General features: G+C 45.5%; 1 protein-coding gene across 1 annotated transcript in view; it reads left to right on the top strand.

Moving 5' to 3' along the window:
* myo5b (myosin VB) overlaps positions 1 to 25243 on the top strand; it is a 288715-nt gene that overhangs the window by 203283 nt on the left and 60189 nt on the right. Inside the window, exons 18-22 of the mRNA XM_073064077.1 lie at positions 5948 to 6059; positions 8959 to 9170; positions 12111 to 12267; positions 18562 to 18801; positions 24441 to 24677. Coding sequence (XP_072920178.1) covers positions 5948 to 6059; positions 8959 to 9170; positions 12111 to 12267; positions 18562 to 18801; positions 24441 to 24677 — 958 coding nt within the window. The remainder of the gene's footprint in view (positions 1 to 5947; positions 6060 to 8958; positions 9171 to 12110; positions 12268 to 18561; positions 18802 to 24440; positions 24678 to 25243) is intronic.

Below are 25243 nucleotides of genomic sequence, written 5' to 3'. Positions count from 1 at the left end.
CAGATGTAAATAAATCAGCCACTTGTTTGTCATTCAGACACCCTTTATACGTGTATAGTTCCCTTCCCTAAGTGTACTCACTCTGTCCTTATCATCCTCAATCTCGTGTTTGTCATCATTCAACCACATATTGTACATGTATGGTGGCGGTCTGTTCTATCCAGCAATGGCAGGGAGCCTGTGTGAGAGAGCTTTTAAACCAGAAAAGCAGTTCCGACCTCTCTCAACCATGGAATCCAGGTCCAGTAGGATGAAAGGTCATCACAATTTGGGTCTTCCATGGTTGCAGTGGATAATATCTGTGTCTCGTCATGTCCTTCGCTCTCCATGGAGCGTTGCAGAACCGCTGGAGATCCCATTCCTCCAGTCTGCCAGAGCTGACTTCACTCCAAGGCTGGAGGTGTTGTGTGTTCAGAGATGCTGTTCTGTTGTAACACGTGGTTATTTATGTCACAGTCGCCTTCCTGAGAGCTTGAACCAGTCAGCCCATTCTCCTCTGATCTCCCTCATTAACAAGGTATTTTTGCCCACAGAACTGTTGCTTGTGAGAATTTTATTCACACCATTCTCTGTGTGCTCCAGAGAATGTTGTGCATGAAGCTCCCAGCAGATCTGCAGTTTCTGAGATACTCAAACCACCCTGTCTGGCACCAACAGTCATTTCAAAGTCAGAGTCACTTAGATCATGTTTCTTCCCCATTCTGATGTTTAGTTTGAGCAACTGACCCTCTTGACCACGTCTGCATGCTTTTATGCATTGGGTTGCTGCCGCATGATTGTCTGATTAGATATTTGCATTATCGAGCTGGAGTACAGGTGTATCTAATAAAGTGGTCACTGGGTGGATGTCTGAAGCCTGTTGTCCTCTAGCTCATGTGGCTGCATATTGCTGAATATTTCTGAGATTTTTGCAGTATTTATAGCACAGGGGCAGTCCTTTCAGCCCATCTAGTCTATACTATCACTGACCTATAATCTGATCTGCCTCATGTGGTCTGTACCCTCTGACCCTTGCTTGTTCATGTATCTATCTAAATGTCTCTTAGAAAGCTGTCAGTCATGTTCCAGCACCTGACTTCCCCTATGAAACAAAAGAAAAGCCTAATAAATCTCCTATAAACTCTCCCCGTCTCACCCTTTGATCTGTGACCTTTCCACCCTGGGAAAGTGACTGTGTGTCTACGCCTTCCCAGTAGATGATGTAATGTTATCTCACAGACCCTTTGGGAAACTGACTGCCCTATTTACACCTCCCTACTAGATAATAGAATGTTATCTCACAGACTCTTTGGGAAACTGACTGTGTGTCTATGCCTCCCCACTAGATGATAGAATGTTATCCTACAGACTCTTTGGCAAAACCTTTTCAAATCCCTTCTGGAAGTCATCTGGACACATTTGCATCAGCATATTATGATCTTGAAGAAGGCACACCTGCAGCTCTACTCCATTAGGAGTTTGTGGAGATTTGGTAGGTCACCAAAGACTCCAGCAAATTTCACCAGATGTACCGTGGAGAGCATTCTGACTGGTTGCATCACCGTCTGGTAAGGGGGTGGGGGGAAACCAATGCATGGGAGTATAACAGGCTGCAGAGAACGATAGACTCAGCTGGCTCCATCACAGGCATAATCTTCCTCACCATAGCCCTTGAATGGAAAATTCCACAAAAAGTAGTGGATATGGCCCAGTCAAGCACGAGTAAAGCCCTCCCACCACTGACCATATCTACGAGGAGTGCTATCACAAGAAGAAACATCTACCAAGGACCCCTATCATCCAGGTTATGCTCTTTACTTACTGCTGCCTTCAGGAAGGAGGTACAGGAGCCTCAGGTTCGGGAACAGTTATTACCCTTCAACCATCCGACTTTTGAACCAGAGGGGACAACTTCACTCATCTTCACTCACCCCATCACTCAACTGTTCCCACAAGTTATGGACTCATTTTCAAGGACACTTCATCTCACGTTCTCAATATTTATTGCTTATTTATTACTATTATTATATTATTAATATTTTTTTCTTTCCTTTTTGTATTTGCATACTTTGTTGTCTTTTACACATTAGTTGTTTGTCTGTCCTGTTGGGTGTGGTCTTTCATTGATTCTATTGTGTTTCTTTATATTTATTGTGAATGCCCACAAGAAAGTGGAACTCAGAGTTGTATATAGTGACATATATGTGCTTTGGAAATATATTTACTTTGAACTTCCAAAGCATCTCATAATATTTTAGACTTCTACCAGGTGGCTGATCTTCCTTCGATCTTTCAGGGAGAACAGTCCCTGTATGTCCAACCTCTCGTTATCATATAGTGATAGGAGGAGTGATTGATAAGTTTGTGGCCTAAGGTAGAAGGGGTCAATTTTAGAAAACCTAGAACATTTATTTTTCAACATGTTCCCCTCCTACATTTATACACTTAGTCCAGCGGTTGTGGAGCATACGGATCTTGGACCTCCAGAAGTGGTCCACAGCAGGGGTGATTGATAAGTTTGTGGCCTAGGGTAGAAGTCAGCTTCCATTCCACCCCACTACTGGAAGACTATTAAACAGTTCCCCAGTAGGATAAAATATATTCTTGGCCTCACAATCTACCTTGCCCCTTTTGTTCACCTGCTCTGCAACTCTCACTGTAGCTGTTACACTTTATTCTGCATTCCCTTATTGTTTTACCTGGTTCTACCTCGATGCACTGTGTAATGATCTGATCTGTATGAACAGTGTGCAAGACAAGCTTTTCACTGGATCCCAGTGCGTGTGACACTAATAACCAATTCTAAACAAAACAAGGTAAAATTGATTTATTTATTTTATTTGGAGATACCGTGCAGAACAGGCTCTTCTGGCCCATGAGCGGCTCCGCCCAACAACCCACCTATTAAACACTACCCTAACCACAGGACAATTTACAATGACCAATTAAAGTTCAAAAGTTCAAAGCAAATTTTATTATCGAAGTACACATATGAGAACATGAGATAACAAGACTAAGTGTCCTTAAAGTGAGATCATTGGTCATGGGAACATTGCAGGTGAGTGCAGTTACCCCTTTGCTGAAGAGCCTGATGGTTGAGGGCTAGTAACTGTTCCCGAACCTGGTGGTGCGAGTCCTGAGGATCTTGTACCTCCTACCTGATGGTTGAGGGCTAGTAACTGTTCCCGAACCTGGTGGTGCGAGTCCTGAGGCTCCTGTACCTTCTACCTGATGGTTGAGGGCTAGTAACTGTTCTCGAACCTGGTGGTGCGAGTCCTGAGGATCTTGTACCTCCTACCTGATGGTTGAGGGCTAGTAACTGTTCTCGAACCTGGTGGTGCGAGTCCTGAGGATCTTGTACCTCCTACCTGATGGTTGAGGGCTAGTAACTGTTCTCGAACCTGGTGGTGCGAGTCCTGAGGATCTTGTACCTCCTACCTGATGGTTGAGGGCTAGTAACTGTTCTCGAACCTGGTGGTGCGAGTCCTGAGGATCTTGTACCTCCTACCTGATGGTTGAGGGCTAGTAACTGTTCTCGAACCTGGTGGTGCGAGTCCTGAGGATCTTGTACCTCCTACCTGATGGTTGAGGGCTAGTAACTGTTCTCGAACCTGGTGGTGCGAGTCCTGAGGATCTTGTACCTCCTACCTGACGGCAGCAGCAAGAAGAGAGCATGACCTGAGTGGTGGGGGTCCCAGATGATGGATGCTGCTTTCCTGTGACAGTGTTTCATGTAGATGTGCTCGGTGTTGGAGTGGGCTTTACCTGTGATGTGCTGGCTAAATCCACTAGTTTTTGCAGGATTTTCCACTCAAGGGCATTGGTGTTTCCATACCAGGCCGTGATGAAGCCAGTCAATACACTCTCCACTACACATCTGTAGTAGTTCGTTAAAGTTTTAGATGTCATGCCAAGTCTCCGCAGACTCTTAAGGGGGTCGAGTCACTGCCATGCTTTCTTCACAATTGCACTTACCTGCTGGACCCAGGACAGGTCCCCTGAAATGATAACACCCAGGAATTTAAAGTCGCTGACCCTTTCTGCCTCTGATCCTCCGATGAGGACTGACTCTGGACCTCTGGTTTCTCTCTCCTAAAGACTACAATCAGTTCACCAACTACAAGACAATGTCACCTGAATGTGCAGGTGTTGCCTCCCTCCCAGATGCGCTGAGCAACTTCTATGCTCGTGTTGAGGCGGAAAATGACGTGGCGGCAAGGAAGTCCACGCCTCCTCCAAATGTCCAGGTGCTGTGTCTCACCGTGGCTGATGTGAGATGAACCCTGTGCAGGGTCAACCCATGGAAGTCTGCTGGACCAGACAATATTCCCGGTAGAGTGCTTAGAGGATGTGCAGACCAGCTAGCAGATGTTCTCACTGACATTTTCAACATCTCCCTGAGCAGCGCCACCGTTCCAACGTGCTTCAAGGCCGCCAACATCATCCCCGTGCCGAAGAAGTCTTCAGTGTCCTGCCTAAATGACTACTGTCCCGTTGAACTCACATCCATCATCGTGAAGTGTTTCGAGAGGCTCGTCATGAAACATATCAAGACCCTGCTGCCCCCCTCACTGGACCCCCTGGACCCTCGCGTACTGTCCCAACCACTCAACAGACGACACCGTTGCCACCACCCTCCACCTGGCCCTAACCCACCTGGACAAAAAAGACACGTACGTTTGAATGCTGTTCATAGACTTCAGTTCAGCATTCAACACAATTATCCCTCAGAAACTGACTGGAAAGCTGAGCCTACTGGGCCTGAACACCTCCCTCTGCAACTGGATCCTAGACTTCCTGACTGGGAGACCTCAGTCAGTCCGGATTGGAGGCAGCATCTCCAACACCATCACACTGAGCATGGGGGCCCCCAGGACTGTGTGCTCAGTCCACTGCTGTTCACTCTGCTGACCCATTGTGGTGAACTACATATACCTGTCTGGACAGCTCCTGTGGCTCCTCCCACAGACCCCTGCTGACTGCTCCTGTGGCTCCTCCCACAGACCCCTGTATAAAGGCGATTGAGGCCTGAGCCCGGCCTCATTCTCCAGGATGTAGTGTTGTTCATTCTTCCAGTCAATAAAAGCCGATATCTCGCTTCTTATGTCTCAGAGTGAGTTATTGATGGTGCATCACCCATGACTGTGCTGCAACAAACAGCTCGAACCACATCATCAAGTTCGCCAATGACACGACCGTGGTGGGTCTCATCAGCAAGAACGACGAGTCAGCTTACAGAGAGGAGGTGCAGTGGCTAACGGACTGGTGCAAAGCCAACAACCTGTCTCTGAATGTGAACAAAACAAAAGAGATGGTTGTTGATCTCAGGAGGGTATGGAGCGAGTGGGGTCTCTCTTTCCGCCATTATGAACATTTATACTACATGCTTCATCCGCAAAGCAAACAGCATTATGGAGGACCCCACGCACCCCTCATACAAACTCTTCTCCCTCCTGCCGTCTGGCAAAAGGTACCGAAGCATTCGGGCTCTCACGACCGGACCGTGCAACAGTTTCTTCCCCCAAGCCATCAGACTCCACAATACCCAGGGCCTGGACTGACACCAACTTAATGCCCTCTACTGTGCCTATTGTCTTGTTTATTATTTATTGTAATGCCTACACTGTTTTGTGCACTTTATGCAGTCCTGGGTAGGTCTGTAGTCTAGTGCAGTTTCTTTTTCTGTGTTGTTCTTACATAGTTCAGTGTAGTTTTTGTACTGTATCATGTAACACCATGGTCCTGAAAAAACGTTGTCTCATTTTTACTGTGTACTGTGCCAGCAGCTGTGGTCGAAATGACAATGAAAGTGACTTGACTTGAAGCATACTGTCCGGTTTCCACTATCTACTTGTGATCCACCTTCAGGGAGCTATGGACCAGGGCATCTTTCTGTACATCATTGCTCCTCAGAACCCTGCAATGCCTTGTTTGCCCAGATTAAACACCATCTGCTATTTTTCAATAGGTGGACGTACCACGAATTCTTTGACAGATATCGGGTCCTAATGAGGAAGAAGAACATAATTTTGAATGATAAGAAAGAAACCTGCAGGAGGCTTCTGGATAATGTTATCAAGGTAATCCAGACTTCAAAAGTCAACACACACAAAATGCTGGTGGAACGCAGCAGGCCAGGCAGCATCTATAAGGAGAAGCACTGTCGACGTTTCGGGCTGAGACCCTTCGTCAGGACTAACTGAAAGGAAAGATGCTAAGAGATTTGAAAGTAGTAGGAGGAGGGGGAAATGTGAATTGATAGAAGAAGACCGGAGGGGGTGAGATGAAGCTAAGAGCTGGAAAAGTGATTGGCAAAAGTGATACAGAGCTGGAGAAGGGAAAGGATCATGGGACGGGAGGCCTAGGGAGAAAGAAAGGGGGAGGGGAGCACCAGAGGGAGATGGAGAACAGGCAGAGTGATGGGCAGAGAGAGAGAAAAAAAAGAGGAGGGGGGAAAAAATTAAAAGAAATCAGGGATGGGGTAAGAAAGGGAGGAGGGGCATTAACGGAAGTTAGAGAAGTCAATGTTCATGCCATCAGGTTGGAGGCTACCCAGACAGAATATAAGGTGTTGTTCCTCCAACCTGAGTGTGGCTTCATCTTGACAGTAGAGGAGGCCATGGATAGACATATCAGAATGGGAATGGGACGTGGAATTAAAATGTGTGGCCACTGGGAGATCCTGCTTTCTCTGGCGGACCGAGCGTAGGTGTTCAGTGAAACCGTCTCCCAGTCTGCCCCTCCTCCCCTTCTTACCCCATCCCTGACATGTTTAGTTGTTTGTTTTTTTCTCTCTCTCTCTGCCCATCACTCTCGCTGTTCTCCATCTCCCTCTGGTGCTCCGCCCCCTCCCCCTTTCTTTCTCCCTAGGCCTCCCGTCCCATGATCCTTTCCCTTCTCCAGCTCTGTATCACTTTTGCCAATCACCTTTCCAGCTCTTAGCTTCACTCCACCCCCTCCGGTCTTCTATCATTTCGCATTTCTCCCTCCCCCCAATACTTTCAAATCTCTTAGTATCTTTCCTTTCAGTTAGTCCTGACAAAGGGTCTCGGCCCGAAACGTCAACAGTGCTTCTCCCTATAGATGCTGCCTGGCCTGCTGTGTTCCACCAGCATTTTGTGTGTGTTGTTCAAATTTCCAGCATCTGCAGATTTCCTCGTGTTTGATCCTCAAAAGTCAAGATGGTTCAATGTCATTTCCAGTTCACAAGTGTAAAGGAGAACAAAATAATCGTTACTCTGGATTTGATGCAGAAGAAAACCACAATATACATAAATACATAAGGTAGCTTATATACGTAGATTGATTGCATGTAAGGTGACTAACGGGAAATGATAAAGTAGAGTGATTGTTGGGGGTGTGGAGGGGTGGGTTAGTGGGTGGAGGTGTTAATCAGCCTCACTGCTTGGGGAAAGTAACCGTTTTTGAGTCTTAAACACAAGAAATACTGCAGATGCTAGAAACACAAAGCAATAAAATGCTGGAGGAACTCAGCAGGTCAGGCAGCATCTATGGAGATGAATAAACAGCCGACATTTTGGGCCGGGACAGTTTTTCAGGACTGGAAAGGAAGGGGAAATATGCCAGAATTAAAAGGTGGAGGAAGGGGAAGGAGAGTAGCTGGAAGGTGTTAGGTGAAGCCTCGTCCATGAGTAGGGTCGGTGCGATGTTATTGGCCCTTTTCTGTATATATGTAAACAAGTTAGTTAAAAAGGCCAGTCTTTGTCAACAGGTGACAAGAGGTGCCTTCTCTTGCTAAGGTCTGCATGTTGTTTATTTTGCTCTGTGTTTGTATCCTGTCTTAGGCATTGCAAACCATTCAAATCTCTCAATAAGTTACTCTGTTTCCTACATCAGTGGGCGTTGTAAACCATCATCAGGGCCCCCCACCATCCAGGCTATACTCTCTTCTTGCTGCTGCCATCAGGGAGAAAGTACAGTAGCCAAAGGACACACACCACCAGGTTGAAGATGAGTTATTACCCTATAACTGTCAGGCTCTTGAGCATGTACATCACATTCAAAATAGTAAGCAAAAAAACATAGTCACAGATAAGAACACGAATGTAGTCCAAGATCCAGAGCATCATGTCCCACAAATTAATTGTACAGATTCCCAGCAGAGCACAGCTACTGCTATCAGCCTGTTATTCCACCAATCAACACTGGAGGGCAGCCCCAGTGGGAGAGGACAGCACGCGACTGAGCGCAGATGCCACGCTACACCGCCTCCGGCGTCTCTCTCCTGGTCTACGGCAGCAGGCAAACCCGCAGTTTGAGGCCCAATCTTCACTTCAGCTGAGGCCACAGAGCTCCCATGCCACCAAACAGGGCACACGGGCTTCTGGCATCTTACATTATCAATGTCCAACAGGGTCTTGTGATCACAAGAGAAACGTCCAAGATAGTCACCCATGGTTACACTGCACGCCACCTTCGTGCACCAACTCCGATGCCTTCCAGTAGCAAGCTGCAACCCGGTGTGTAACCAGGCCTGCTCCTCCAAACCCAGTCCGACTCCCCCGACACACTGACCAACTACCCCGATGCCACAGGACTCCTTCGATGCCCTGGCCGGCTCCTCCGATCAACAAGCAGCTCACTGATAGGGTGGGCCCGCAGCACCTGAAGCTCTTGGAGCCCAGCACTGTCTTGCAATCGTAAAAAAACACATTTAACAAAGAAAAAACACCTTTGATTGCCCCCCCAGAGGCTGATGTGCCCGAACGCTCCACCATCTCTACAACTCATGCTCTCAGTCTTATTTATTTATTATTATTTGTGTGTTTTTTGTATTTGCTCAGTTTGTCTTTTGAACATTGTCTGTCTTTGTGTGTAGCTTGTCATTGATTCTAGTATATTCCTTTGTTCTACTGTGATTGCCCACAGAAAGTGAATCTCAGGATTGTATATGGTGACATACATGTACTATGCTAATAAATTTATTTTGACCTTTGAACTTCTATACTGTCTTGTCAGGATCCGGATAAGTCCCAGTTTGGCAAGACCAAGATCTTTTTCCGTGCTGGTCAGGTGGCGTACCTGGAAAAGCTCCGAGCGGACAAGTTCCGAGCTGCCTGTATGATCATCCAGAAGACGGTTCGTGGCTGGTTGCAGAGAATCAAGTACAGGAGGATGAGGAAGGCTGCCATCACAATTCAAAGATACGTTCGAGGTTATCAGGCACGCAGGTAGGATCCATTTGCGCGATCTTCAGATTCTGTGTTTTAGTTCCTAGTTGTTATCACCAGAGGAATTTATCCAGTGTATGCTGCTGTATTCTTTTAATTGACTGTAAATGAACAAAATCAGTGCAGATAATGAATTGCATCCTCCAAATCTTCATTTTCATTGCAACATTCAAGATAATTGTCGATACCTTTTAATTCTTCATAGTTCTGAACTTATTGAAGTAGTGAAATCATTTCATTTTCACTCCCATCATTTTTGGCATCGCCAAGTCAGAACGCTTGAAATCACAATGAGAAAAATAGTTCTGAATATTATTATGTACATTATTGTGTGTGTGTGTGTGTGTGTGTGTGTGTGTGTAGTATAGATGAGGGCAAAAAAATAGTGAGGTACAATGCAAAGGTATAAAATTACTATAAATTACAAATTAAATAGTGTAAAATCAAATGGAATAATACGATGGTGTACATGAACCATTTAGATGGCAGAGGGGAAAATGCTGTTTTTGAATCATTCATTGTGGGTGCTAAGACTCCTGTACCTCCTCCCTGATGGTAGTACACCGAAGAGGAAATGATGCGTGATGTCAAAGTCTTTAATAATGGATACCACCTTCTTGAGGCATCACCTCTTAAGGATATCTTCAATGGTGGGGAGGGTTGTGCCTCTGATGGAGCTGGCTGATTTTACAGTGCCCTACAGCCTCTTGTGATCCTGTGTGTTGAGGTTGTATCCCAGACAGTGATGCAACCTGTCAGAAAGCTCTCCACAGTACATCTGTAGAAATTTGCAAAAGTCAATGATGACACTTTTTCAGTATACCAGTACACCTGCTCATTAACGCAAATCTCCTCGAACTCCTAACGAAGTAGAGCCACTGGCGTGCCTTCTAGATTGCATCAACGTGTTGGGCCCAGAATAGACCCTCTGAGACGTTGATGCTCAAGAGCTTGAAGCTGCTTGCCCTTTCCTCTGCTGACCCTTCGATGAGCTATTTGCTGTGAATAACCCCATTAACCATGACAAATGCTCAAAACCAGTCCAGCAGCTTCAACAGGAGAGCCTAATTGCAGGGCATTGAATTAGAAAGTAATTACATTGTATAATGACACAGAAGAAGGCTATTTGATCCTTCAGTTCCATTCTGGCCCTCAGAGAAACAGTCCTATTTTCTTGTCAGAACCATCAATTACCCCCGGTTATCTGTTCAGTTCATCTCCTGTTTCCACCACCTGCACAGTGGGAAGCGCAGAAATCCATCACAGGTAAAGCCCTCCCCACCACTGAGCACATCTACAGTGAGTGCTGTCTCAGGAAAGCAGCATCTATCATTCAGGGAGCCCCGCCACCCTGGCCATTCTCTCTTCTCATGGTATCCATAAGGAAGAAGGTACAGGAGCCTCAGGACTCACACCACCAGGTTCAGGAAAGGTTATTATCCCTCAACCATCAGGCTCTTGAACCAGAGGGGATAACTTAACTCATCTTCACTCACCCCATCACTGAACTGTTTCCATAACCTATGGACTCACTCTCAAGGACTCTTCATTTCATGTTCTCAATATTTATTGCTTAGTTAATTGATTTCTTTTTGTATTTGCCCAGTTCGGTGTCTTTTGCACGTTGGTTGTTTGTCCATCCTGGTGTGTACGGTCTCTCATTGATTCTATTGTGTTTCTTTGCATTTAGTGTGAATGGCCACAAGAAAATGAATCTTGTAATTGTATATGATGATATACATGCACTTTGATAATAAAGTTACTTTGCAGTCAGAGATTAGCTGGGGATTGGGAGACAGTTAAATAGGATTTACACCCCTGAGGAAGATAACAAATACAGAAACATTTCTTAATTATGTTTTTCATTGTAATGATTTTACTTAATTTTCAGCACTTCAAAGTATTTTGATAATATATTTCCATTCCCCATTTTGGTCCCCCTCACTCCTTACCTTCTCCTCACCTGCTTATCATCTCTCTCTGGCTCCCTCCTCCTCCCCTTTCTTCCATATTCCACTCTCCTCTCCTATCAGATTCCTCCTTCTTCAATCTTTCATCTGCCACCTCACAGCTTCTCACTTCATCCCTCAGCTTCCCCCTCACCTGGTCTCACATCACCTGCCAGCTTGTGCTTTTTCCTCCCCCCGCCCCCACTTCTTACTCTAGCTTCTGCCCCCTTCCTTCCCAGTCCTGATGTCAGGTCTTGGCCTGAAATGTTTATTCCCCTCCATGGATGCTGCCTGGCCTGCTGAGTCCCATAAGGGTCTAAGACTATGAGACAGAGGAGCAGGATGAAGCAATTCAGCCCATTGAGTCTGTTCGGCATTCCATTATTATCCCCCCCTCAACCCCATTCTCCTGTGACCTTTAACACCCTGACTCATCACGCACCTGTCAATCTCTGCTTTAAATCTATTCAATAACTTGGCCTGTGGCAATGAATTCCACAGATTCATCACCCTCTGGCTAAAAAAAATTCCTCCTCATCTCTGTTTACAAGGAACTGAGGCTATTCTGAGGCTGTGTCCTCTGGTCCTGGACTCCCCCACTAGAGGAAACATCCTCTCCACATCCATTTTGTCTGGGCTTTTCAATATTTGATAGGTTTCAATGAGATCTCCCCTCATGCTTCTAAACTCCAGTGAGTACAGGCCCAGAGCCATCAAACATTCCTCATACTTTAACCCTTTCATTCCTGGGATCATTTTTGTGAACCTCCTGCTGGCTCCAATGTCAGCACACCTTTTCTTAGATTAGAGGCCCAAAACTGATCACAATATTCCAAGTGAAGTCTGACCGAAGCCTCAAGTTGGCATCCTCGCTCATGTATTCCATAAATAAGTTGAAATTGCTAAGGTGCAGGCATGTGAATCGAGCAGCGGGTGAGTTGTGGTGCATGTAAAGCTGCTCTTTCTTTGACTTTCTTCTGTTCATTCTAAGATTGGTGGATTTCCTGCGGAGATCGCGAGCGGCGATAATCTTGCAGAAACAGTGCAGGATGCTGGCAGCCCGTCGCAAGTTCCTGAAATTCCGCAACGCAGTTATCACAATTCAGGCGTACGCTCGGGGGAGGTCTGTGCGTCAGGTGTACCGCGAGGTAAGTTAGCTAGTTAACTCTATCACCTCTTCGGAGGTGTAGTCTGCCGACAGCAGCTCGCCAAAGTCCTCTGTCCTGGGCCTGTCTTTCAAATTGTCCCCAGGTGTACTCTATGTTACAGAGTAACACACACAAAATGCTGGAGGAACTCAGCAGGTCAGACAGTGTCTATGGTCAGAGTAACACACACACAAAATGCTGGAGGAACTCAGCAGGTCAGACAGTGTGTATGGACAGAGTAACACACACAAAATGCTGGAGGAACTCAGCAGGTCAGACAGTGTCTATGGACAGAGTAACACACACAAAATGCTGGAGGAACTCAGCAGGTCAGACAGTGTCTATGGACAGAGTAACACACACAAAATGCTGGAGGAACTCAGCAGGTCAGACAGTGTGTATGGACAGAGTAACACACACAAAATGCTGGAGGAACTCAGCAGGTCAGACAGTGTGTATGGACAGAGTAACACACACAAAATGCTGGAGGAACTCAGCAGGTCAGACAGTGTCTATGGTCAGAGTAACACACACAAAGTGCTGGAGGAACTCAGCAGGTCAGACAGTGTCTATGTTACAGAGTAACACACACAAAATGCTGGAGGAACTCAGCAGGTCAGACAGTGTCTATGGACAGAGTAACACACACAAAGTGCTGGAGGAACTCAGCAGGTCAGACAGTGTCTATGGTCAGAGTAACACACACAAAATGCAGGAGGAACTCAGCAGGTCAGACAGTGTCTATGGTCAGAGTAACACACACAAAATGCTGGAGGAACTCAGCAGGTCAGACAGTGTCTATGGTCAGAGTAACACACACAAAATGCTGGAGGAACTCAGCAGGTCAGACAGTGTCTATGGTCAGAGTAACACACACAAAATGCTGGAGGAACTCAGCAGGTCAGACAGTGTCTATGGACAGAGTAACACACACAAAATGCTGGAGGAACTCAGCAGGTCAGACAGTGTCTATGGACAGAGTAACACACACAAAATGCTGGAGGAACTCAGCAGGTCAGGCAGCATCTATGGAACAGAGTAACACACACAAAATGCTGGAGGAACTCAGCAGGTCAGACAGTGTCTATGGACAGAGTAACACACACAAAATGCTGGAGGAACTCAGCAGGTCAGGCGGTGTCTATGGACAGAGTAACACACACAAAATGCTGGAGGAACTCAGCAGGCCAGGCAGTGTCTATGGACAGAGTAACACACACAAAATGCTGGAGGAACTCAGCAGGTCAGACAGTGTCTATGGACAGAGTAACACACACAAAATGCTGGAGGAACTCAGCAGGTCAGACAGTGTCTATGGACAGAGTAACACACACAAAATGCTGGAGGAACTCAGCAGGTCAGACAGTGTCTATGGACAGAGTAACACACACAAAATGCTGGAGGAACTCAGCAGGTCAGACAGTGTCTATGGACAGAGTAACACACACAAAATGCTGGAGGAACTCAGCAGGTCAGACAGTGTCTATGGACAGAGTAACACACACAAAATGCTAGAGGAACTCAGCAGGTCAGACAGTGTCTATGGACAGAGTAACACACACAAAATGCTGGAGGAACACAGCAGGTCAGACAGTGTCTATGGTCAGAGTAACACACACAAAATGCTGGAGGAACTCAGCAGGTCAGACAGTGTCTATGGACAGAGTAACACACACAAAATGCTGGAGGAACTCAGCAGGTCAGACAGTGTCTATGGTCAGAGTAACACACACAAAATGCTGGAGGAACTCAGCAGGTCAGACAGTGTCTATGGACAGAGTAACACACACAAAATGCTGGAGGAACTCAGCAGGTCAGACAGTGTCTATGGACAGAGTAACACACACAAAATGCTGGAGGAACTCAGCAGGTCAGACAGTGTCTATGGACAGAGTAACACACACAAAATGCTGGAGGAACTCAGCAGGTCAGACAGTGTCTATGGACAGAGTAACACACACAAAATGCTGGAGGAACTCAGCAGGTCAGACAGTGTCTATGGACAGAGTAACACACACAAAATGCTGGAGGAACTCAGCAGGTCAGACAGTGTCTATGGACAGAGTAACACACACAAAATGCTGGAGGAACTCAGCAGGTCAGACAGTGTCTATGGACAGAGTAACACACACAAAATGCCGGAGGAACTCAGCAGGTCAGACAGTGTCTATGGTCAGAGTAACACACACAAAATGCCGGAGGAACTCAGCAGGTCAGACAGTGTCTATGGTCAGAGTAACACACACAAAATGCCGGAGGAACTCAGCAGGTCAGACAGTGTCTATGGTCAGAGTAACACACACAAAATGCTGGAGGAACTCAGCAGGTCAGACAGTGTCTATGGTCAGAGTAACACACACAAAATGCTGGAGGAACTCAGCAGGTCAGGCAGTGTCTATGGACAGAGTAACACACACAAAATGCTGGAGGAACTCAGCAGGTCAGACAGTGTCTATGGACAGAGTAACACACACAAAATGCTGGAGGAACTCAGCAGGTCAGACAGTGTCTATGGACAGAGTAACACACACAAAATGCTGGAGGAACTCAGCAGGTCAGACAGTGTCTATGGACAGAGTAACACACACAAAATGCTGGAGGAACTCAGCAGGTCAGACAGCGTCTATGGACAGAGTAACACACACAATGCTGGAGGAACTCAGCAGGTCAGACAGTGTCTATGGACAGAGTAACACACACAAAATGCTGGAGGAACTCAGCAGGTCAGGCAGCATTTGTGAAGAGGAATAAACAGCTGACGTTTATGGACTGGGAAGGAAGGGGGCAAGATGCCAGAGTCAAGAAGGGGAGTGGAGGTGGGGAGGACAAGCTAGAAGGTGATTGAAGAGTCCGAGAGCAGCAGAAATCAGAGAAGGGGATCAGTGAGAGTGAGTCTCACTGAACTTCTGTCAAAGAGAAGATTTAAACTTCTTCAGGGAAGGCATCCCTTAAAGAGACTTCACAGTGGAAACAGGTTAATGTTCTGGTATGGGGTCAGACCAATACTTGTGCTCATTCTGACTTGTTCTGAATTTTAAAAAAGTTTAAATCTGTATTTCAGTAGTAGCTCCTTGCTAAGTGACTTTGATGCCTATGAAATGATAGATGACAAGGTAGCCTAATGCTTGACGGTGTTCTGGTTTCCTCCCACGTTCCCATCACATACGGGTTAGTCGGAGAATTGGTCGTGGGGGTAGTTGGGCAAAGAGGGCTCATTGGGCCAGAAGGGCCTGTTATTGTGCTGTATCTCCATAAAAATATGAAGTGGGCAGCTCATACTGCTCTGTAGTTGACATAGGCACCTTATTGTGATTCATCTCCTGATTGGTTAGCTCTATTTAAATATTGATGGAGCCACAGTAGCACAGCAGTGAGCAGCTCAGGGCATTCCGGAGTTCGGAGTTCAATTCCGACGGAGCCCGTAAGGAGTTACTGTACGTCTTCCCCCTGGGTTCTCCCCAAGTGCTCCGGATTCCTCCATGGTACAAAGATGTTTAGAATAGATTAATGGGTCATTGAAAAATTGTCCTGTGATGAGGTTAAGGTAATCGGGGTTGTGGTGTTGCTGGGCGGCGTGGTTTGAAAGTATTGCTAAATACATAAATATTTCAAAGGTTTGTTCCTAGCCCTGGAAACCAGAGCTGGTGAAATCTCAAGCCAGAACATCAGGTTTTGGTGGTGTCAACAATATGAGATGCATGAATTTGTAAATTATTTACATGGCATTAAATTTGACATATCATCTTTGAGAATTCACATTGTGTAGGGAGTCCACAAGGAGAGAATGAGGGAGATTTGCTGGAGGTATACAAAATTATGAGGGGTAAGCAAGCAAGCAGGCTTTTTCCACTGAGGTTGGGTGAGACTACAGCTAGAGGTCATGGGTTAGGGGTGAAAGGTGAAATGTTTATCGGGAACACGGGGGGAACTTCACTCAGATGAGAGTGTGGAACGAGCTGCCAGCAGAAGAGGTGGATGTGGATTTAATTTCAACATATACGAGCTGTTAGGATAAGTACATGGATGGGAGGTGTATGTTGAAAGTTCAAAGTAAATTTATTATCAAAGTTCATTTATGTCATCTTATACAAGTCTGAGATTCATTTTCTTGTGGGTGTTTGCAGTAAATGCAAAGAAACACAATAGAATCAATGAAAAACTACACAGAAAGAAACAGCTAATGTGCAAATGACGACAAATTGTGCAAATACAAAAAGAAAAGAATAATAACAGATAAATAAATAAATAAATAGAGGGTTATGGTCCATGTGCAGGTCGATGGGACTAGGCAGAATAATGGTTCAGCATGGAATCGATGGGCTGAAGGAGCTGTTTCAATGCTGTAATACTCTATGACTGTGGACACAATACAGTGTAAAGAGCTTTTTGATATGGTATGGCTGCTCCTATCCTGTGATGTTAATTTGCAGAAGGGAAGGAATAGTGTGAAAAATGAGGTAATTATTAATGAAAGTGCTTCCATATCCTTCTTCAAGGGCCAGATGATGAGACATAATATTCTTCACTGTTCCTTCTCAGTAATATCACAAGGTTGTTGAAACACATTTTATATTAATTCCTTTAACTTTGTCAGCAATTCAAACTTAAAACACCTCAGCAAACCCTGAACGTTGTGATAGAACAGTATGTTTTCTCAGCAATATAATTTTCTATCTCTTGTACTCACACTACAAAACACCAAAGTTATGCTTAAATGCATGCTATTTCTCTAATTTCAGTGAGAGTTAAGTCAGACTTAATGAAAAGAAACTTTTGAGAATCTTTGAAAAGTGTTTTAATCTATATTAAATTTTAATGAATGCATTAACTGTAATTAATTAACACAATAGTTTTCAATAAAACTTGTTTACCATAAACTACAGAATTAAAGTAGAAATTACAAAAATTTAATTCAGTCACCACATTATTAGGTACAGGACTGGAACCTGGTGTGGTCTTCTGCTGCTGTAGCCCATCTACTTCAAGGTTCAACGTGTTGTGCATTCAGAGATGCTCTTCTGCACACGACTGTTGTAATGTGTGGTTATCTGTGTTACTGTCACCTTCCTGTCAGCTTAAGCCAGTCTGGCCATTCTCCTCTGACTTCTCTCATTAACAAGATATTTTTGCCCACAGAACTGCCGCTCACTGGATTTTTTTTGTTTTTTCTCGCCATTCTCTGTAAACTCTAGAGACTGTTATGCATGAAAATCCCAGGAGGTCAGTAGTTTCTGAATACTCAATCCACCCAGTCTGGCACCAACAATCATTTCATGGTCAAAGTTACTTGGATTGGATTTCTTCCCCATTCTGATGTTTGATCTAAGCAACCACTGAACCTTTTGACCATGTCCGCTTGCTTTAATGCGTTGAGTTGCTGCCACATGATTGGCTGATTAGAGATTGGCATTAACAAGCAGGTGTCGAGGCATACCTGATAAAGCGGCCACTGAGTGTATATGACACAATCAGCAATGGATGTCACAACCGTCTTTATAGAATCATAGAGTATTACCGCCCAGAAACAGGCCCTTTAGTCTGTGCTGAACTGTTTTTCTGCCTAGTCCCATCACCTTTTCATTTCCGGGATCATTGTGGTTAACTTCCTTTGGACCTGTTCTCTGTTCTGTGTCCCTCTCAGTCTCATCTGGATATGTACCGTAGTGTACAGGTGCAGGCTGTGGTCTCTCTTTGATTAGTTTAACGAGATTTTTCCCACAAAATGGAGAATGTGGATATCCATTGGCTGGTGTGTGTGCGCGCGTGTGTGTATGAGAGTACGTGAGTATGTATGTATGTGTGAGTGTGTGTGTGTGTGTGTGTATGTGAGTGTGAATGTGTGAGAGAGCTTATGTGTCTGTGAATGTGTGCGTGTGTTTATGTTAATGTGAGTGTGAATGTGTGAGAGTGAGTGTGTGTGTTTGTAGGAATCTGTGTAATTTTCCTGCCTGTTTCCGTGGTGTCTCTGTGGATGGTTGTGTATGAATCTGTGTAATTTTCCTGCCTGTTTCCGTGGTGTCTCTGTGGATGGTTGTGTATGAATCTGTGTAATTTTCCTGCCTGTTTCCGTGGTGTCTCTGTGGATGGTTGTGTATGAATCTGTGTAATTTTCCTGCCTGTTTCCGTGGTGTCTCTGTGGATGGTTGTGTATGAATCTGTGTAATTTTCCTGCCTGTTTCCGTGGTGTCTCTGTGGATGGTTGTGTATGAATCTATGTAATTTTCCTGCCTGTTTGCGTGGACTGGTAGGCCAGGTTTTCTCTGATGTCTCTCCTGTACTTTGCTCTTTCCACAGTTACTATTCCAGCATAAAGCTACCGTCATTCAGAAGAACGTGAGGGGTTGGATGACTCGAAAGAGATTCCGCAGGGTTCGCAATGCAGTCGTTTACCTGCAGTGTTGTTACAGACGGATGAAGGCACGCCGTGAGCTGAAGGTGTTGCGCATTGAAGCGCGATCGGTGGAACACTACAAGAAGCTCACCAGCGGCATGGAGAACAAAGTTGTTCAACTTCAAAGGAAAGTGGATGATCAGGTGAGAGAGCTTTCCGTATGCTAGCTCTGGGTCTGTACTCGCTGGCGTTTACAAGAACGAGGGGAGTCTCATCGAACACTATTGAATGTTGAAAGGCCTAGATCATAAGACTATAAGATATAGGAGCAGAAGTAGGCCATTCAGCCCATTGAGTCTGCTCTGCCATTCAACCATGAGCTGATCCAATTCTTGCGGTCATCCCCACTCCCCTGTCTTCTCTCTTGATGCCCTGACTAATCAAGAACCTATCTGTCTCTGCCTTAAATGCACCCAATGTCTTGACCTCCACAACAGCTCGTAGCAACAAATTCTACAGATTTACCACCCTCTGACTAAAGTAATTTATCTGCATCTCTGCTGTAAATGGATGTCCTTCAATCCTGAAACCATGTCCTCTTGCCCTAGAATCCCCTACCATGGGAAATAACTTTGCCATATCTAATCTGTTCAGGCCTTTTAACAACACACACAAAATGCTGGTGGAACACAGCAGGCCAGGCAGCATCTATAAGGAGAAGCACTGTCGACGTTTCGGGCCAAGACCCTTCGTCAGGACTAACCGAAAGGAAAAATACTAAGAGATTTGAAAGTAGTGGAGGGAGGGGGAAATGCGAGATGATAGGAGAAGACCGGAGGGGGTGGAGTGAAGCTAAGAGCTGGAAAGGTGATTGGCGAAAGTGATACAGAGCTGGAGAAGGGAAAGGATCATGGGACGGGAGGCCTCGGGAGAAAGAAAGGGGGAGGGGGAGCACCAGAGGGAGATGGAGAACTGGCAGAGTGATGAGCAGAGAGAGAGAAAAAAAAGAGGTGGGGGAAAAAAACTAAATATATCAGGGATGGGGTAAGAAGGGAAGGAGGGGCATTAACAGAAGTTAGAGAAATCAATGTTCATGCCATCAGGTTGGAGGCTACCCAGACGGAATATAAGATGTTGTTCCTCCAACCTGAGTGTGGCTTCATCTTGACAGTAGAGGAGGCCATGGATAGACATATCAGAATGGGAATGGGACGTGGAATTAAAATGTGTGGCCACTGGGAGATCCTGCTTTCTCTGGTGGACAGAGCGTAGGTGTTCAGCGAAACGGTCTCCCAGTCTGCGTCGGATCTCACCAATATATAAAGGGCCACACCGGGAGCACCGGACACAGTATACCACACCAGCTGACTCACAGGTGAAGTGTCGCCTCACCTGGAAGGACTGCCTGGGGCCCTGAATGGTGGTGAGGGGGGAAGTGTAAGGGCAGGTGTAGCACTTGTTCCGTTTACAAGGATAAGTGCCAGGAGGGAGATCGGTGGGAAGGGATGGGGGGGATGAGTGGACAAGGGAGTCGCATAGAGAGTGATTCCTGTGGAAAGCAGAAAGAGGGGGGAGGGAAAGATGTGCTTGGTAGTGGGATCCCATTGGAGGTGGCAGAAGTTACGGAGAATTATACGTTGGACCTGGAGGCTGGTGGTGTCTGCCTGTTCTCCACCTCACTCTGTTGCTTCCCCTCTCCCCCTTTCTTTCTCCCGAGGCCTCCCGTCCCATGATCCTTTCCCTTCTCCAGCTCTGTATCACTTTCGCCAATCACCTTTCCAGCTCTTAGCTTCACTCCACCCCCTCCGGTCTTCTCCTATCATTTCGCATTTCCCTCTCCCCCCACTACTTTCAAATCTCTTACTATCTTTCCTTTCAGTTAGTCCTGACGAAGGGTCTCGGCCCGAAACGTCGACAGTGCTTCTCCTTATAGATGCTGCCTGGCCTGCTGTGTTCTACCAGCATTTTGTGTGTGTTGTTTGAATTTCCAGCATCTGCAGATTTCCTCGTGTCAAGCCTTTTAACATTCAGAATGTTTCGATGAGATCACCACTCATTCTTCTAAACTCCAGGGAATACAGCTCAAGAGCTGCCAGACGTTCCTCATACAGTAACCTTCTCATTCCTGGAATTATTCTCGTGAATCTTCTCTGAACCCTTTCCACCGTCAGTATATCCTTTCTAAAATAAGGAGCCCAAAACTGCACGCAATAGTCCATGCGGTCTCACGAGTGCCTTATAGAGCCTCAACATCACACCCCTGCTCTTATATTCTAGAAATGAATGCCAACATTGCATTCGCCTTCTTCACCACCGACAGAACCTGGAGGTTAACCTTTAGGGTATCCTGCACAAGGACTGGCAAGTCCCTTTGTGTCTCTGCATTTTGAATTCTCTCCCCATCTAAATAATAGTCTGCCCGTTTATTTCTTCCACCAAAGTGCATGACCATACACTTTCCAACATTGTATTTCATTTACCACTTCTTTGCCCATTCCCTTAAACTATCTAAGCCTATCTGCAGGCTCTCTGTTTCCTCAACACTACCTAATCCTCCACCTATCTTTGTATCATCGGTAAATTTAGCCACAAATCCATTAATACCGTAGTCCAAATCATTGACATACATCGTAAAAAGCAGCAGTCCCAACACCGACCCCTGTGGAACTCCACTGGTAACTGGCAGCCAGCCAGAATAGGATCCCTTTATTCCCACTCTCTGTTTTCTGCCGACCAGCCAGTGCTCCATCCATGCTAGTAACTCCCCCGTAATTCCATGGGCTCTTATCTTGCTAAGCAGCCTCATGTGCGGCACCTTGACAAAGGCCTTCTGAAAATCCAAGTACACCACATCTGCTACATCTTTGTCTACCCTGCTTGGAATTTCCTCAAGAAGTTGCAGTAGGTTTGTAAGGCAAGATTTTCCTTTTAGGAAACCATGGTGGCTTTGGCCTATCTTGTCATGTGCCTGCAGGTACTCTGTAATCTCATCCCTAACCATCGATTCCAACAACTTCCCAACCACTGATGTCAGGCTAACAGGTCTATAGTTTCCTTTCTGCTGCCTCCCACCCTTTTTAAATAGTTGGATAACATATGCAACAGTCATCTGGTAGAATGCCAGAATCTATCGATTCTTGAAAGATCATTGATAATACCGTTGCAATCTCTCCAGATACTTCCTTCCCCGCGGATGCATTCCATCAGGTCCAGGAGATTTATCCACCCTCAGACCATTAAGCTTCCTGAGCACCTTCTGAGTTGTAATTTTCACTCTGCACAAACTGCACTTCCCTGACACTCTTGAATGTCTGGTATACTGCAGACGTCTTCCACTGTGAAGACTGATACAAAATACTCATTCAGTTCCTCTGCCATCTCTGCATCTCTCATACAATATCTCCAGTGTCATTTTCTATTGGTCCTATACCTACCTTCAACTCTCTTTTACCCTTTATATACTTAAAAAAGCTTTTAGTATCTTCTTTGATATTGGTCACCAGCTTCCTTTCATAATCCATCTTTTCCTTACTAATGACCTTCTTAGTTTCCTTCTGCAAGTTTTTAAAAGCTTCCCAATCTTCTATCTTCACACTAGCTTTGGCTTCCTTGTATGCTCTTTCTTTTGTTTTTACTTGGGCTCTGACTTTACTTCTCAGTCACAGTAGTGTCCTTCTTCCATTCGAAAATTTCTTCTTTTTTGGAATATATCTATCTTTCACTTCCCTCATTTTTCACAGAAACTCCAGCCATTGCTGCTCTGCTGTCCTTCCTGCTAGTGTCCCTTTCCAGTCAACCTTGGCCAGTCCCCCTCTCATGCCACTGTAATTTCCTTTATTGCACTGAAATACTGACACATTGGAATTTAGTTTCTCCTTCTCATATTTCAAAGTGAATTTGATCATATTGTGATCACTGTTACCTACGGGTTCCTTAACCTTAAGCTCTTTTATCACCTCTGAATCATTGACAACACCCAATCCAGCACAGATGATCCCCTAGTGGGCTCAACAACAAGCTGTTCTAAAAAGCCATCCCTTAGACATTCTACAAATTCTCTCCCTTGAGGTCCAGTACTGGTCTGGTTTTCCCAATCCACTTTCACGTTAAAATCCCCAACGATTATCATAACATTGCCCTTCTGACACACCTTTTCTATCTCCTGCTGTAATTTGTAATCCACATCCCGGCTGCTGTTTGGAGGCCTGTATACAACTGCCATTAGGGTCCTTTTACCCTTGCCATTTCTTAACTCAACCCATACAGACTCTACACCTTCTGATCCTATGTCATCCCTTTCTAATGATTTAATATTATTTCTTATACAGAGGGCCACATCACCCCCTCGGCTACTAACCTATCTTTCTGATACACCATATATCCTTGGATGTTCCACTCCCAATGGCAGCCATCCTTTAGCCAAGTTTCAGAGATGGCCACAACGTCATACTTGCCAATCTGTAGCTGAATTCCAAGATCGTCCATTTTATTTCTTAAGTTGCGTGCATTCAAATATAACACTTTCAGCCCAGTATTTGTTGCTTTCTGTTTTAACCGCACCATGCCTCTATTGCCCTGTAACCCCTCACACTGGCTAAGTTCTCAACTTTTTATGCCATTGACCTACACCATTGAGCAAGGGCTTTGTGGATCCCTGATTAGGAACCCCAGGCCTCGATAGAGTGGACATGGAGAGGATGTTTCCTACAGAAGGGGAATCTAGGACTAGAGGGCACAGCCTCAGAATAGAGGGACATTGCTTTAGAACAGAGATGAAGAGTAATTTCTTTAGCCAGAGGGTGGTGAATCTGTGGAATTCAGTGGCACAGGGGGCTGTGGAGACCAAGTCATTGGGTATATTTAAAATGGAGTTTGATAGGTTCTTGATTAGAAAAGGTGTCAAAGGCAGGAGAATGGGGTTGAAAGGTTAATAAATCAGGCATGATGAAATGGTAGAGCAAACTCGATGGGCCTAATTCTGCTCCTATGTCTGACGGTCTTAACAATATAGCACAGGATGGGCTCTTCGGCCCACGATGGTGTGCAGGCTTAAATAAAGCTACTCCACCATCAATCTAAACTTTCCCTCCTACACGGCCCGTAAATCTCCATTTTATTTTATTCATGTACCTATCTAAACGTCTCTTAAAGTCTCTAATGTATCTGCCTGTACCACCACCACAGCAGTGCATTCCAGACACCCTGTCTCTGGCATCCCACCCACACTCTGGGAGAGAAAGGTAATGGTTGGCCACTCTGTCAATGCCTCGGCGAAGCGTATCCTCCTCTGTCAAGTTGCCTCCTATCTTCCATCACTTCTATCTCACTCAACCTTTCCTCATGCAGTATATTTCTCATTCCTCAAATGGGTGGCGCCGTGTAAGATTACAGAGCCAGTTGTAATTCAATTCAAGTTTAATTGTCATTTAACCGTTCATGAGTACAGCCAAGTGAGACAGCGTCACTAAGGGTCAAGGTACAAGGACACATTTACCAACAGTGACACACAGCAAGCACACACAAGATCACAATCACATAATAAGATCGGGCTTCAATCCTGATTGCCGTCTATAAGGATTTTGTACATTCTCACCGTGACCGCGTGGGATTCCTCTGGGTGCCGGATTTAATTTGATTAGGGTTAGTAAGATGTGGGCATGCTATGTTGATGCCAGAAGCATAGTGACTCTTGCGGACTGCCTAGTGGATTTCCCGCTGACTTGAAACAATGCAGAATGACGTATGTCAATATCCATGTGACAAATAAAGTTAATCTTAAAGTTTTTCAATGTATTCTCTATTCCAGGCAATGCCTAACCCATGCTTGTGATCCATTCCACAGAATAAGGAGCACAAAGCACTATCTGAGCAGATAATGGCAGTGAACGCAGCACAGGCGACTGAGATCGATAAACTCCAGAAGGAGTTGGAGCGGTGCCGGGAACAGCAGGGGCAGGAGAACAGAGCAACCAGTTTACAGGAGGAGATTGACGAACTCCACAAGGAGCTTGAGAAGTCACAGAAAGAACGTAAAATCTTGGAGGATTCTTCTGCAAGAGAAAAAGCAGAACTTCAGCAGGTAACTGAACAACGCAAGTCAATGTCAACCAAGTTAGCACAACGCTGGGGTGTCAGAGTTCAGAGTTCAATTCCGATGTTGTCTGTAAGAAGTTTGTATGTTCTCCCCATGGGTGCGTGGGTTTCCTCCGAGTGCTAAGATTTCCTCCCACAGTCCAAAGATGTAGGTTAATTGGTCATAGTTAACTGTCCTGTGATTAGGCTAGGGTTAAATCTTAAGCCCATCGAATCTGCTCCATCATTTCACCATGACTGATCCAGTTTCCTTCTCAGCCCCAATTTCCTGCCTTCTCCCCATATCCCTTCATGTCCTGACTAATCAAGAATCTATCAACCTCTGCCTTAAATATATATAAAGACATGGCCTCCACAGCTGCATGTGGCAAAGAATTCCACAGATTCACCACTCTCTGGCTAAAGAAATTCATCCTCATCTCGGTTCTAAAAGGACACCCCTCTATTCTGAGGCAGTGTTGGTGGGTCACTGGGCAGTGTGGCTCTTTGGGCTGGACAGGCCTGTTCTGCACTGTATCTCTAAACAAACAAATAATGATGGAAACACGAGGA

Source organism: Hemitrygon akajei, chromosome 13 (genome assembly GCF_048418815.1).
Source record: "Hemitrygon akajei chromosome 13, sHemAka1.3, whole genome shotgun sequence".
NCBI classification, from domain to species: domain Eukaryota; kingdom Metazoa; phylum Chordata; class Chondrichthyes; order Myliobatiformes; family Dasyatidae; genus Hemitrygon; species Hemitrygon akajei.
The sequence above is the reverse complement of the archived record's forward strand: the minus strand, read 5'-3'. Positions and strand labels throughout refer to the sequence as shown.